The sequence below is a fragment of the Bos indicus x Bos taurus genome, chromosome 9 (genome assembly GCF_003369695.1).
Source record: "Bos indicus x Bos taurus breed Angus x Brahman F1 hybrid chromosome 9, Bos_hybrid_MaternalHap_v2.0, whole genome shotgun sequence".
Classification (NCBI taxonomy): Eukaryota; Metazoa; Chordata; class Mammalia; order Artiodactyla; family Bovidae; genus Bos; species Bos indicus x Bos taurus.
Genome location: NC_040084.1, coordinates 73,133,635 through 73,147,128, shown reverse-complemented (window position 1 = coordinate 73,147,128; position 13,494 = coordinate 73,133,635). Strand labels below are relative to the sequence as shown.

Here is a 13,494-nt window from a genome sequence, read left to right as displayed (position 1 = left end):
ATGCAAATGTAGGAAGTCAAGAAACACCTGGAGTAACAGGCAAATTTGGCCTTGAGGTACAGAATGAAGCAGGGCAAAGGCTAATAGAGTTCTGCCAAGAGAATGCACTGGTAATGGCAAACACCCTCTTCCAACAATGCAATAGAAGACTACACATGGACATCACCAGATGGTCAACACCGAAACCAGATTGATTATATTCTTTGCAGCCAAAGATGGTGAAGCTCTATACAGTCAGCAAAAACAAGACCAGGAGCTGACTGTGGCTCAGATCATGAACTCCTTATTGCCAAATTCAGACTGAAATTGAAGAAAGTAGGGAAAACCACTAGACCATTCAGGTATGACCTAAATCAAATCCCTAACAATTATACAGTGGAAGTGAGAAATAGATTTAAGGGACTAGATCAGAGTGCCTGATGAACTATGGACAGAAGGAACTGTATATGTCCTTAAACTAAATGTACATAGGCAGCATTCAAGATGATACATGGAAGTGGACAGGCTGTAGTTCCAAGAAGTTACGTGTGCACTAACAATGTAAGTCCAGAAAGCCTCAATTGAGACAAGAATGGACAGATAAGTATTTCATCTTCTCAGTGAAGTATTTTCAAACAACTATCTTTCTTATCCAACTTTTCTCAGATTTCTAATCAGAACTAATACATTCACCTTGGTCATGATTTTTCAGACAATGCAACAATCAAACCACCTGATCTTTCTTTACTTATTTGGTTATCTTCCCCATGGCTCTACTTATTCCTTATCTAAGAGCATCCACTGGATCATCGAAAAAGCAAGAGAGTTCCAGAAAAACATCTATTTCTGCTTTATTGACTATGCCAAAGCCTTGGACTGTGTGGATCACAATAAACTGTGGAAAATTCTGAAAGAGATGGGAATACCAGACCACCTTGACCTGCATCTTGAGAAACCTGTATGCAGGTCAGGAAACAACAGTTAGAACTGGACATGGAACAAAAGACAGGTTCCAAATAGGAAAAGGAGTACGTCAAGGCTGTATATTGTCACCCTGCTTATGTAACTTCTATGCAGAGTACATCATGAGAAACGCTGGGCTGGAAGAAGCACAAGCTGGAATCAAGATTGCTGGGAGAAATATCAATAACCTCAGATATGCAGATGACACCACCCTTATGGCAGAAAGTGAAGAGGAACTAAAAAGCCTCTTGATGAAAGTGAAAGAGGAGAGTGAAAAAGTTGGCTTAAAGCTCAACATTCAGAAAACGAAGATCATGGCATCTGGTTCCATCACTTCCGGGAATTAGATGGGGAAACAGTGGAAACAGTGTCAGACTTTATTTTTTTGGGCTCCCAAATCACTGCAGATGGTGATTGCAGCCATGAAATTAAAAGACGCTTACTCCTTGGAAGGAAAGTTATGACCAACCTAGATAGCATATTCAAAAGCAGAGACATTACTTTGCCAACAAAGGTCTGTCTGGTCAAGGCTATGGTTTTTCCAGTGGTCATGTATGGATATGAGAGTTGGACTGTGAAGAAAGCTGAGTGCCGAAGAATTGGTGTTTTTGAACTGTGGTGTTGGAGAAGACTCTTGAGAGTCCCTTGGACTGCAAGGAGATCCAACCAGTCCATTCTAAAGGAGATCAGGCCTGGGTGTTCATTGGAGAGACTGATTGTGAAGCTGAAACTCCAATACTTGGGTCACCTCGTGTGAAGAGTTAACTCATTGGAAAAGACTGATGCGGGGAAGGATTGGGGCAGGAGGAGAAGGGGACGACAGAGGTTGAGATGGCTGGATGGCATCATGGACTCGATGAACATGAGTTTCAGTGAACTCCGGGAGTTCGTGATGGACAGGGAGGCCTGGGGCCTGGTGTGATGCAATTCATGGGGTCGCAAAGAGTCGGACAGGAATGAGCAACTGAACTGAACTGAAGACTCTATAGACTTTTAAGCTGCAATTGTTAATCACTGCTTGAAAAAGAGGCATAAAATGGAGGAAATTAGCATATTAATCAGCTTATCTATCCTTGCCTTTGCTTATCAAAGTAGACTCAAGTTTGGTGGGGTCTGTAGGTTATTCAGTTTTGGAGTTCTTTTCTAGGAAAAGAAATAAGAAATGATTTAAAAATTATTTTGAAAAGTAAGTATGTATTTATATTAAAAAAATAATCTCAGAAGATGACAAATGCATTTAAAAAGCTGACAAATACCACAATTTTATTATAGTAAAATCTATAAAAATAACATAGTACATCTATGAATTGCCTATCTCACTTCCATCTTACTTTTTCCTACATTTTTACCTGCCTGCAGTTTGATCACCTCTTCCCATGACAATAATTTTGTAATATTTTCTGTAGAGAGCATAGGAATATAATTCAATCTTTCTATTCATATAAATTTTCAACAAATATCTTAAAATTCTAGTATGTGCCTGGCATCATGGTATACAAATTTGAATCTTTTTTATAGTTTGGTGAGTTCAGATTTCTTGAAAACCTACTTTAAATTATGATTTGTTGGCATTTTCCACCTTTGTTCAATGTACATCTTTCAAATGCACTTATGTTTTGCTGTAGAATTCTACAGGTCTAATTAAAAGCATCACCTCTGTCATAACGCAATGAAGTACACATATTAACCACCGAATATGTGTTACTACAGGTCTAATTAAAAGCATCACGTCTGTCATAGGCAGTGAAGTAAGTACACATATTAACCATTGAATATGTGTAACCACAAAATAGTTTCACATAAAATTTGTTTAAATGCTAAGGGATTGATCACTGTGGAATAAAGATATGTCTAAACATTTTTTTTTTAATGTGGACCATTTTTAAAGGCTATTGAATTTGTTACAAGATTATGTCTATTCTATGTCTTGATTTTTTGGCTAAGAGGCATGTGGGATCTCAGCTCCCCGACAAAGGATCAAACCTGCACCCCCTCCATTGAGAGGTGAAATCTTAATGACTGGACCACTGGAGAAGTCCCTAAAAAAAATCCTGAAGTTTTCTTGCTACAGCACAGAGCTGAGAAAACATTTGAGAATCATCAGCCCTGCCAAAGGGCAAGAAAGTACTAAATGTTCTGATGGACCAAGACACCTGGAAGTAAAGATGCAAAAGCCTCATGGGGACAATATCATTGGAGACAGTGGAAAAGTTCAAGGGTGTCAGTGTGATGAATGGCAGCACCAAGGCACGAAACCAGACCAATCCCGTCTCAGTGGGGATCAACATAACATTTAAGGATCAAATGTGCTCCATCCACTGCAGTGGAAGTCAGTGGGGGCCTTAGGATAATTTTTTGGATGCTTTCTATGTATCAGGGGCTGTTTCAGGTGTTATCTTGAATTAGGACATTTAAATCTTTACTTCCTTTTAGGTTGTTCAAGTTTTATTTACCATCTTACAGTATAGTTAATATGGCATCAGAGGACAAGCAATTGACCCAAGATTGCATAGTTGATAAATGGAAGAATAAGGCTTTTCACGCAGGATGCTCTTAACCACTGTAGTAATTGCCACCATGCTAAATATTTTCTCTTTCTCTGCTGAGAAGTTGCAGAAACTTTTTACTGCGCCCATGTTTCTCAACAGGATGGAATTCTCATCTTCAAATTGACTAAATATGTGAAAGAGATTGGATTTCACTGAAAGAGACTCTGCAAAGAAACTAGCTTTATTGATATAAAATTAACATATCATACATTTTATTCATTTAAAGTGTACACTTTTTACAGTGGTTTTTGGTGTATTTTCAGAGATGTGTAACCATCACCACAATCAATTTTAGAACATTCCCATCACTTCCAATGAACCCACTGCCCATTAGCAGTCACTCCCCATTTGCCCCCAACATTTCTAGCCCTATGCAGTCCTTAACCTACTTTCTGCCTCTAGATTTGCTTCGTTGGACATTTCATAAAAATAGAGTCATGCAATATTTGATTTGCTACTGACTTCTTTAGTTTAATGTTTCTAAGATTCATTCATGTGGTAGCATATCATCAGTATTTATTCTTTTTATTGTCAAATAATATTCTATTTTATAAATTTACCACTTAAAAAAAAATCATTCCACAGTTAATGAACATTTGAGTTGATCCTGACTTGTGATTATCATGAATAATGATGCTATGAACATCTGTGTACAACTTTTTCTGTGAACAAATGTTTTGTTTTTTTGGAGGTATACAAAAACAGAGATTTGTAATGTAGAAATTTCTATTCACAGCCTATATTTCCATATTACCCACTCTCTCTTTCTCACCTTGCCAACAGTTTATTTTTCCAGAATCCTATTGATAGTGGTGTCTACAAAGTTATGAAATTCTTCTACCTTACAAATATATTTTACATGTTACAAATTCATTGAACAAAATGTATATTATTTATTTGAGTTTTGTATTAGCTACTATATTGGATGCTGGAGATACAAAATAAGCTAAAGGATGTTCTGCTGTTAAGGAATTTATATCTAGAACATAAACAATTAGAATATCATTAACATATAGCAGAAACAACCAAAGGGTACTCTGAATGTCCAGAGTAGGGGTGCTTATTCCGTCAGAGTCAGGGAAGGCATCACAGAATGTGTGATGCTACTGTGACTCTCCTGAGTAAGAAAAGGGGACATGAAGATTGAAGGGAATTCTAGCAGAAAGGATAGCATGTGCAAGTGTCCTGGGACGGGAAGAGTTTGAAACACTAAAAGTAGGAACTGTGGCATACATTGCCTCAGGCAGGGTGGTGGAGTGGTATCTGGTGAGGCGTGAAATCAACCAGCAGTGAAATTACAAAGGACGCTGCTGTCTTTCCAAGGATTCAAACTTATTTTGTAAGCAATGTGGCTCCGTTGAAAGACTTTAAACTGGAGGATTAGTTACTTCTAGAACACTTAGAATAACATGAACTTTGAAAAAGTGAACCTTATAAAGAATTCCTGAACCATATTTAAAATCGTATTTCATGACAAAGTGCTTGACAGCCCAGGATTGGTGGTTGAAAGAATATATCTGTGTAGGAAGAAGGTTTTGCCCAGGCATTATTACTTTTCTGGTATTCCCTATCAAGTGTAGTTCACATCTAAATATAGAACACTTTGACTTTTAGTTTGTTCTTGTAGAGTCATTCTGCCTTATGAAGTTCATGACCCTACCACTGACTTTTCAAAGTTTTTATATGTTCTGCATTAAGCTCTATAATACCACACAGAAATCTAAAAAGCACCTACCGAATTCCTTTGAAGATCTGTTTCAGCTTCCCTGAATACATTCTTGTTTGTTTAGTTATGCTGTCAGTGCTTCTGTGGAATATGGAACGCCTGGACAGCCTCAAGCCCTCTGGGGGCAAAACTCTATCTTGATTAAGAACCTATTCATTGGATCTTGCCAGTTTTCACTCAGCTAAATGATTTTTTAAAAAGAAAGAGAGAGAGATGGACAGACAGACAGACAGACAGAAAGAAAGGAATTACACATGAAGGTAGTCAGAGGAAATTCCAAAGAGCAGTGTAAGAATTTTATTAGGTCAGACAGAGGGTTATAGAACTAATTTAGAAGCTCAGGAAGAAAATTAAGTCATTTGTCTATGGCATTACATATATTTAGAAATGATAAAGATGACTATACATGTACATTATTAATGTATAATCATAATCACAGAACTGCAAAGGACCCCCCAAACGAACCTCTACCTACATATCTCATTATATTCTTTGGAGTACAGGCATTTAATTAGAAAACTCTATAACTTTTCTTGTATGCTGTGTCGACTGTCAGAATTACATTGATTCTCCCTCTTTTCCAGCTGTTTCTCTCTTAATGATTAAGATCAATTCCTTTATTCATTTTAAGAATTATGAGGAATTCTCTGGGTGTCCGGTGGTTAGGACTCTGCGCTTTCCACTGCAAGAGAAATGGGTTTGATCTGTGTGGAGGAACTAAGATCATGCAAACCGCTTCAAGATGTAGACCAAAAAAAAAAAAAACCAAAAAACAAAAAAAGAATTATAGCGTACAGAAGTCATCATAATGTATTTTCCAAAATTCCTTTTAAGTATTTCAATAGCTGTCAAGAGCAGTTTTGTTTCAGAAACACGAGAAAATTTTAAATTTAAGTTTAAAATGATCAGTTTAGAATAGATAACAGAAAACAAACTGCACTCCAGGAAATACTGACGTATTGCCAAATGAATCCTAAGAAACTGCAAGCTGCAAAGTGAAGCCAAAAAAAAAAAAAAAGCAGCATATTCTTTGTTAACGACTCTTCAATAAAGGTTCTAAAAACTTTATCATGTAATTATGCTACTTTCACTTTTAATTTAAAAAAATTGATATTAAATCATTTGTATAGTTTGTGGTATTTGTTAAATTTCTCATAGCTACAAATTATTATATAAATAATTTATATAGTTATATTTACATAGCTATTTTATATAATTTATATAGCAATATTTATATAAATATAATAATAAGATACTATATTTGTCTTTTAAAATTCTTTTTTTTCTTAATTCATTTATACATTTATTAACCTCCACTTGCTCTAAATCAGAAGCCATACTAAGAACTGGGGGATCCCAATCAAGAATAAAACAAAGTATTGCAGCTCTCAGTGTTGAGTTTTATTTGCAAAAATGTAATATTTTAAGCCATCATTAAAACACTTGAAGTAGGCACTTATTCCTGCTGCTGCTGCTGCTGCTGCTGCTAAGTCACTTCAGTCGTGTCTGACTCTGTGCGACCCCATAGACGGCAGCCCACCAGGCTCCCCCGTCCCTGGGATTCTCCAGGCAAGAACACTGGAGTGGGTTGCCATTTCCTTCTCCAATGCATGAAAGTGAAAAGTGAAGTCGCTCAGTCGTGTCTGACACTTAGCAACCCCATGGACTGCAGCCCACCAGGCTCCTCCATCCATGGAATTTTCCAGGCAACAGTACTGGAGTGGAGTGCCATTGCCTTCTCCAAAATTCATAATTTTATTTGGCAAACATTCAAAGTGCCAGACATTAGGGTGTTGAAGAAGCAAGATATAAAGCATTCCAATTAGTGGTGTAAAGAACTAGCATTTACTGAGTACCAAAGGAGTTCAGAGCATGTCACCCAAAAATATTCTTTGGTATATTGATTACTTTGAGTTGAAGTAACTTGAGAAACACCAAGAAAAGCTCTCAGACTTTTTCCTTTCCACTTAAAAGCACATCATAAAATTTGCTTATGAAAAAAGAGTCCTTCCTATACCAGGAGTTGATGCTGAAATGGGTTTTATAAACTTACTGAAACATCGGAGAGGAGCTACTCCACGTTCAAGGTCAGGAGGGGTGGCTGTGAGGAGATACCCCTCGTCCAAGGTAAGGAGCAGCAGCTGTGCTTTGCTTGAGCAGCCGTGAAGAGATACCCCAGGTCCAAGGTAAGAGAAACCCAAGTAAGACGGCAGGTGTTGCGAGAGGCATCAGAGGGCAGACAAACAAACCATAATCACAGAAAACTTGTCAATCTAATCACACGGATCACAACCTTGTCTAACTCAATGAAACTAAACCATGCCATGTGGGGACACCCAAGATGGGCAGGTCATGGTGGAGAGGTCTGACGGAATGTGGTCCACTGGAGAAGGGAAAGGCAAACCACTTCAGTATTGTTGCCTTGAGAACCCCATGAACAGTATGAAAAGGCAAAATGATAGGATACTGAAAGAGGAACTCCCCTGGTCGGTAGGTGCCCAATATGCTACTGAAGATCAGTGGACAAATAACTCCAGAAAGAAAGAAGGGATGGAACCAAAGCAAAAACAATACCCAATTGTGGGTGTGACTGGTGATAGAAGCAAGGTCCGATGCTGTGAAGAGCAATATTGCATAGGAACCTGGAATGTTAGGTCCATGAATCAAGGCAAATTGGAAGTGGTCAAACAGGAGATGGCAAGAGTGAATGTCGACATTCTAGGAATCAGCGAACTAAAATGGACTGGAATGGGTGAATTTAACTCAGATGACCATTATATCTACTACTGTGGGCAGGAATCTCTTAGAAGAAATGGAGTAGCCATCATGGTCAACAAAAGATTCTGAAATGCAGTACTTGGATGCAATCTCAAAAATGACAGAATGATCTCTGTTCATTTCCAGGGCAAACCATTCAATATCACAGTAATCCAAGTCTATGCCCAAACCAGTAATGCTGAAGAAGCTGAACTTGAACGGTTCTCTGAAGACCTACCAGACCTTTTAGAACTAATACCCAAAAAAGCTGTCCTTTTCATTATAGGGGACTGGAATGCAAAAGTAGGAAGTCAAGAAACACCTGGGGTAACAGGGAAATTTGGCCTTGGAGTACAGAATGAAGCAGGGCAAAGGCTAATAGAGTTTTGTCAAGAGAACGCACTGGTCATAGCAAACACCCTCTTCCAACAACACAAGAGAAGACTCTACACATGGACATCATCAGATGGTCAATAGCGAAATCAGATTGATTATATTCTTTGCAGCCAAAGATGGAGAAGCTCTATACAGTCAGCAAAAACAAGACCAGGAGCTGACTGTGGCTCAGATCATGAACTCCTTATTGCCAAATTCAGACTGAAATTGAAGAAAGTAAGGAAAAACCACTAGACCATTCAGATATGACCTAAATCAAATCCCTTATGATTATACAGTGGAAGTGAGAAATAGATTTAAGGGCCTAGATCTGATAGAGTGCCTGATGAACTATGGATGGAAGTTCATGACATTGTGCAGGATACAGGGATCAAGAACATCCCCATGGAAAAGAAATGCAAAAAAGCAAAATGGCTGTCTGGGGAGGCCTTACAAATAGCTGTGAAAAGAAGAGACGCGAAAAGCAAAGGAGAAAAGGAAAGATAAAAGCATCTGAATGCAGAGTTCCAAAGAATAGCAAGGAGAGATAAGAAAGCCTTCCTCAGTGAGCAATGCAAAGAAATAGAGGAAAACAACAGAATGGGAAAGACTAGAGATCTCTTCAAGAAAATTAGAGATACCAAGGGAACATTTCATGCAAAGATGGGCTCGATAAAGGACAGAAATGGTATGGACCTAACAGAAGCAGAAGATATTAAGTAGAGGTGGCAAGAATACACAGAAGAACTGTACAAAAAAGATCTTCACGACCTAGATAATCACGATTGTGTGATCACTCACCTAGAGCCAGACATCCTGGAATGTGAAGTCAAGTGGGCCTTTAGAAAGCATCACTATGAACAAAGCTAGTGGAGGTGATGGAATTCCAGTTGAGCGATTTCAAATCCTGGAAGATGATGCTGTGAAAGTGCTGCACTCAATATGCCAGCAAATTTGGAAAACTCAGCAGTGGCCACAGGACTGGAAAAGGTCAGTTTTCATTTCAATCCCAAAGAAAAGAATGCCAAAGAATGCTCAAACTACCACACAATTGCACTCATCTCACACGCTAGTAAAGTAAGGCTCAAAATTCTCCAAGTTAGGCTTCAGCAATGCGTGAACCGTCAAGTTCTAAATGTTCAAGCTGGTTTTAGAAAAGGCAGAGGAACCAGAAATCAAATTGCCAACATCTGCTGGATCATCGAAAAACAAGAGAGTTCCAGAAAAACATCTATTTCTGCTTTATTAACTATGTCAAAGCCTTTGACTGTGTGGATCACAATAAACTGTGGAAAATTCTGAAAGAGATGGGAATACCAGACCACCTGATCTGCCTCTTGAGAAATCTGTATGCAGGTCAGGAAGCAACAGTTAGAATTGGAAATGGAACAACAGACTGGTTCCAAATTGGGAAAGGAGTACGTCAAGGCTGTATATTGTCACCCTGCTTATGTAACTTATATGCAGAGTACATCATGAGAAACACTGGGCCTGAGGAAGCACAAGCTGGAATCAAGATTGCTGGGAGAAATATCAATAGCTTCAGATATGCAGATGACACCACCCTTATGGCAGAAAGTGAAGAAGAACTAAAGAGCCTCTTGATGAAAGTGAAAGAGAAGAGTGAAAAAGTTGGCTTAAAGCTCAACATTCAGAAAACGAAGATCATGGCCTCTGGTCCCATCACTTCCGGGAATTAGATGGGGAAACAGTGGAAACAGTGTCAGACTTTATTTTTTTGGGCTCCCAAATCACTGCAGATGGTGATTGCAGCCATGAAATTAAAAGACGCTTACTCCTTGGAAGGAAAGTTATGACCAACCTAGATAGCATATTCAAAAGCAGAGACATTACTCTGCCAACAAAGGTCCGTCTAGTCAAGGCAATGGTTTTTCCAGTGCTCATGTATGGATATGAGAGTTGGACTGTGAAGAAAGCTGAGTGCCAAAGAATTGATGCTTTTGAACTGTTGTGTTGGAAAAGATTCTTGAGTCCCTTGGACTGCAAGGAGATCCAACCAGTCTATTCTAAAGGAGATCAGGCCTGGGTGTTCTTTGGAAGGACTGATGCTAAAGCTGAAACTCCAATACTTCGGCCACCTCGTGTGAAGAGTTGACTCATTGGAAAGGACCGTGATGCTGGGAGGGATTAGGGGCAGGAGAAGGGGACCACAGAGAATGAGATGGCTGGATGGCATCACCAACTCAATGGACATGAGTTTGGGTGAACTCTGGGAGTTGGTGATGGACAGGGTGGCCTGGCATGCTGAGATTCATGAGGTTGCAAAGAGTCGGACACGACTAAGCGACTGAACTGAACTGAAAGATTTGATAGACACTGTCAAACACATGTAAAAATTACCGTTCAAGCCACTTTCAAATATGAATTGAATTTGTATCATTCTTTTCTCTTTCAGTTATGGATAATAAAAAGCTGAAAATAAGCTTTTTATTTCTATAATTTAATGTAAAGTATCACCAGTTCAAAAACTAAGTGTAGTTCTTCAGTATAATAAAGAGGTTGGTTTTTCACATAGCATTGTTCATTTTGTAATCTAAGAAATGACATTTAATAATAGGTTATAGATTTGTTCATTAGTAACATTCATCACCATTTAAGGCCAGTGCCGTGTCTTAAAGCTATACTGAATACTCAGCATGTAACTGTGCTCAATGAACGGTCAATAAATCCTTTATGACGCTGATGATAATCCTTTCCATCCAAAGCTAAAGACAGATAGCTGTTCATAAGAAGTATTAATGCAGACTGGGGCATATACATGAAAACACGAATTACATATACAAATGCATGGTGACCTATCATAGCTAGCTTATCAATGAAAATACAGCCGTTTAATTAGAGTCTTTTTCGTCTTTAAAGTTTTAACTAATTCCTATACCAAACCTAAAGTTTGTTAACTCCTATCAGAGCCTAAATAGGCCCCAAAGATGAAAGTTGGATAAGACAAGGTTTCTGCTCTTATTGAGCACACAGTCATCTTTTACTAGATTATCAGAAGCCAAATTTGGAAAATAATTGGGAACGCTGGTGTAGGTGAAAGAATCCCGGACGAAATACACGGTTCAAAACAACGAACTATCCGTGGTGGACTTCTTCTCTTTCGAAAGTCCCGTCAATCAAGCTATCTGTGGGCGGGGCCACGCCGAAACCTACCCCTCCCTTGAGTTCCAGTAGTACGCACGCGTCCCCGGGGAGGCGGCTGACCCTGAGAGGTTGCCGTACTCAGATAAGACGCCGCGCATGCGCAGGGGCTGTGGCCTGCGGGAAGCCAAGATGGCGTATAGGTGTATTTGGGGCCGCAGTTGGCGTGTTACCAGTATCTGAGCCGGTAGATTGTAAGGGGCTGTGGCAAACGCCCTCTCCGCTGTCATGGCCCGGCATCGGAATGTCCGAGGTTATAACTACGATGAAGGTAAGTGGTAGGATCATGCCAGGACGTTATCTTCACCTTTCAGGCCGGGCTCGCAGACGGTTGGCACCACCTTCCATATGTTAGCTTCTCGTCAGTGGTGCCAGGCTGGAGTTCAGAGGAGGCTTATTTGGAGAACGTTACAGGACGTCTGAGTGCTAGCGAATGGCGTTGTTACATGGCGTTCTTTTAAGTCGTGGTTTTTGTCCTCTGGGATTAATTTTATTTGGGGCAGGGGAGGTGCTGCTGGGCCTCATTTGGGAAGGACATTTGAAGAGGCTGGGATTCGGTGATACTAACACACGTAAGCATTATCACCACCCCCATTGTTTTCTCCCAGGTCGGTTACATGGCTTTATGTAGCTCCTCTCGACCCTTCTTTCAGAAGTGCCCATGAGACTGTTATTTGTAGAACCCGGATTGACTTAATGCTTATATTCAGCTGTTCTGCTGTAACTGTCAGATTTACTTGGTAAATCTTGTGTATGTGTTCATATACACTTAGTGCAGAATCTAGCTTGAGTTAGCTAACTTATTTTTTATGCTTTTCAAATTAAATTGAAAACTTAGGAGATGGTAGAAGAAAATACGTATTAAAAAGGCCCAGAGAGTAAGTTGATCAGATTTTGACGCATGTATTTAATTCTTGGTTGGTCATGCTCAATATAAATATACTTTAGAGGGGAAAAAGTAGCATTAGAAGAAAGGAGGTTTTGGAAAGGACTTGCTGATTTTAAAAGTGAAGTAAAGGGGAAAAATGTGAAAGTTGTCCAGGAGTTTAAAAAGATAATTAGTTTGGGACAAATATTTCTAGGCAGTAGTTACCAGCATCACCTAGCATCATAAAAGCTAAAATTATAAATATGAAGGAATGCAAACGAATAAAGAGCAATCACTTTGCTGAGTACAGAGTGTGAAGCATGCTTAGTATATTGGCAATCGTTATTAGCATTCCAAGCAAATTATTTTAGAACATCACTATGCTAATCATAGTGGAGGGAGGCTAATACCCTGTGCTACATTTCCAGATGGTGATCCAGTCAACCTGGCACATGTGAGGTTCCTGGGGATCACTTAAGAAGTCTTTTTAAATATTGCAGTGGATGTTAAGTGTTGCCTGTGGAGCACTGTTACCTGAGAAATGACTTTAGCCTGGGAGATATTTTTGCAAATACATTGTAAAAGATAGGAATAGGCCTCATTACTACTTATTCATTTCTTTTTACAATTTTTTTTAATTGGTGGAAAATTGCTTTACAGTGTTGTGTTGGTTTCTATCATACAACAATGCCAATCAGTCATTATATATAAGAGATCAGTCCTGGGTGTTCATTGGAAGGACTGATGATGAAGCTGAAACTCCAATACTTTGGCCACCTGATGTGAAGAGCTGATTTATTTGAAAAGACCCTGATGCTGGGAAAGATTGAGGGTAGGAGGAGAAGGGGAGGACAGAGGATGAGATGGTTGGATGGCATCACCGACTCAATGGACATGGGTTTGGGTGGACTCCAGGAGTTGATGATGGAGTCCTGGGATGCTGCGGTTCATGGGGTCGCAAAGAGTCGGACACGACAGAGCGACTGAACTGAACTGTTGTGTGAGTTTCTATTGTACAACAATGCCAATCAGTCATTAGATATATTCCCTCCCTCTTGAGCCTCTCTCCCTTCCTCCCATTCCACCCCTCTAGGTCATCACAGTTGTTCATTTCT

General features: G+C 39.4%; 1 protein-coding gene across 5 annotated transcripts in view; it reads left to right on the top strand.

Annotated features, from left to right (window-relative positions):
• Positions 1–11,592: 11,592 nt before the first annotated feature.
• The window catches only part of HBS1L (HBS1 like translational GTPase), an 85,181-nt gene continuing 83,279 nt past the window's right edge, over positions 11,593–13,494 (top strand). For 3 of the 5 annotated variants that reach the window (XR_003512659.1, XR_003512661.1, XM_027551623.1), the window contains exon 1: positions 11,604–11,782. Coding sequence is in view for 2 of the 5 variants with exons in the window: in XM_027551623.1 (XP_027407424.1) it covers positions 11,740–11,782 (43 nt within the window). In the remaining 3 variants the exon portion in view is untranslated. Of the gene's footprint in view, positions 11,783–13,494 lie in introns of all 5 variants that reach the window. The other 2 variants (XM_027551624.1, XR_003512660.1) reach the window with 2 other exon arrangements.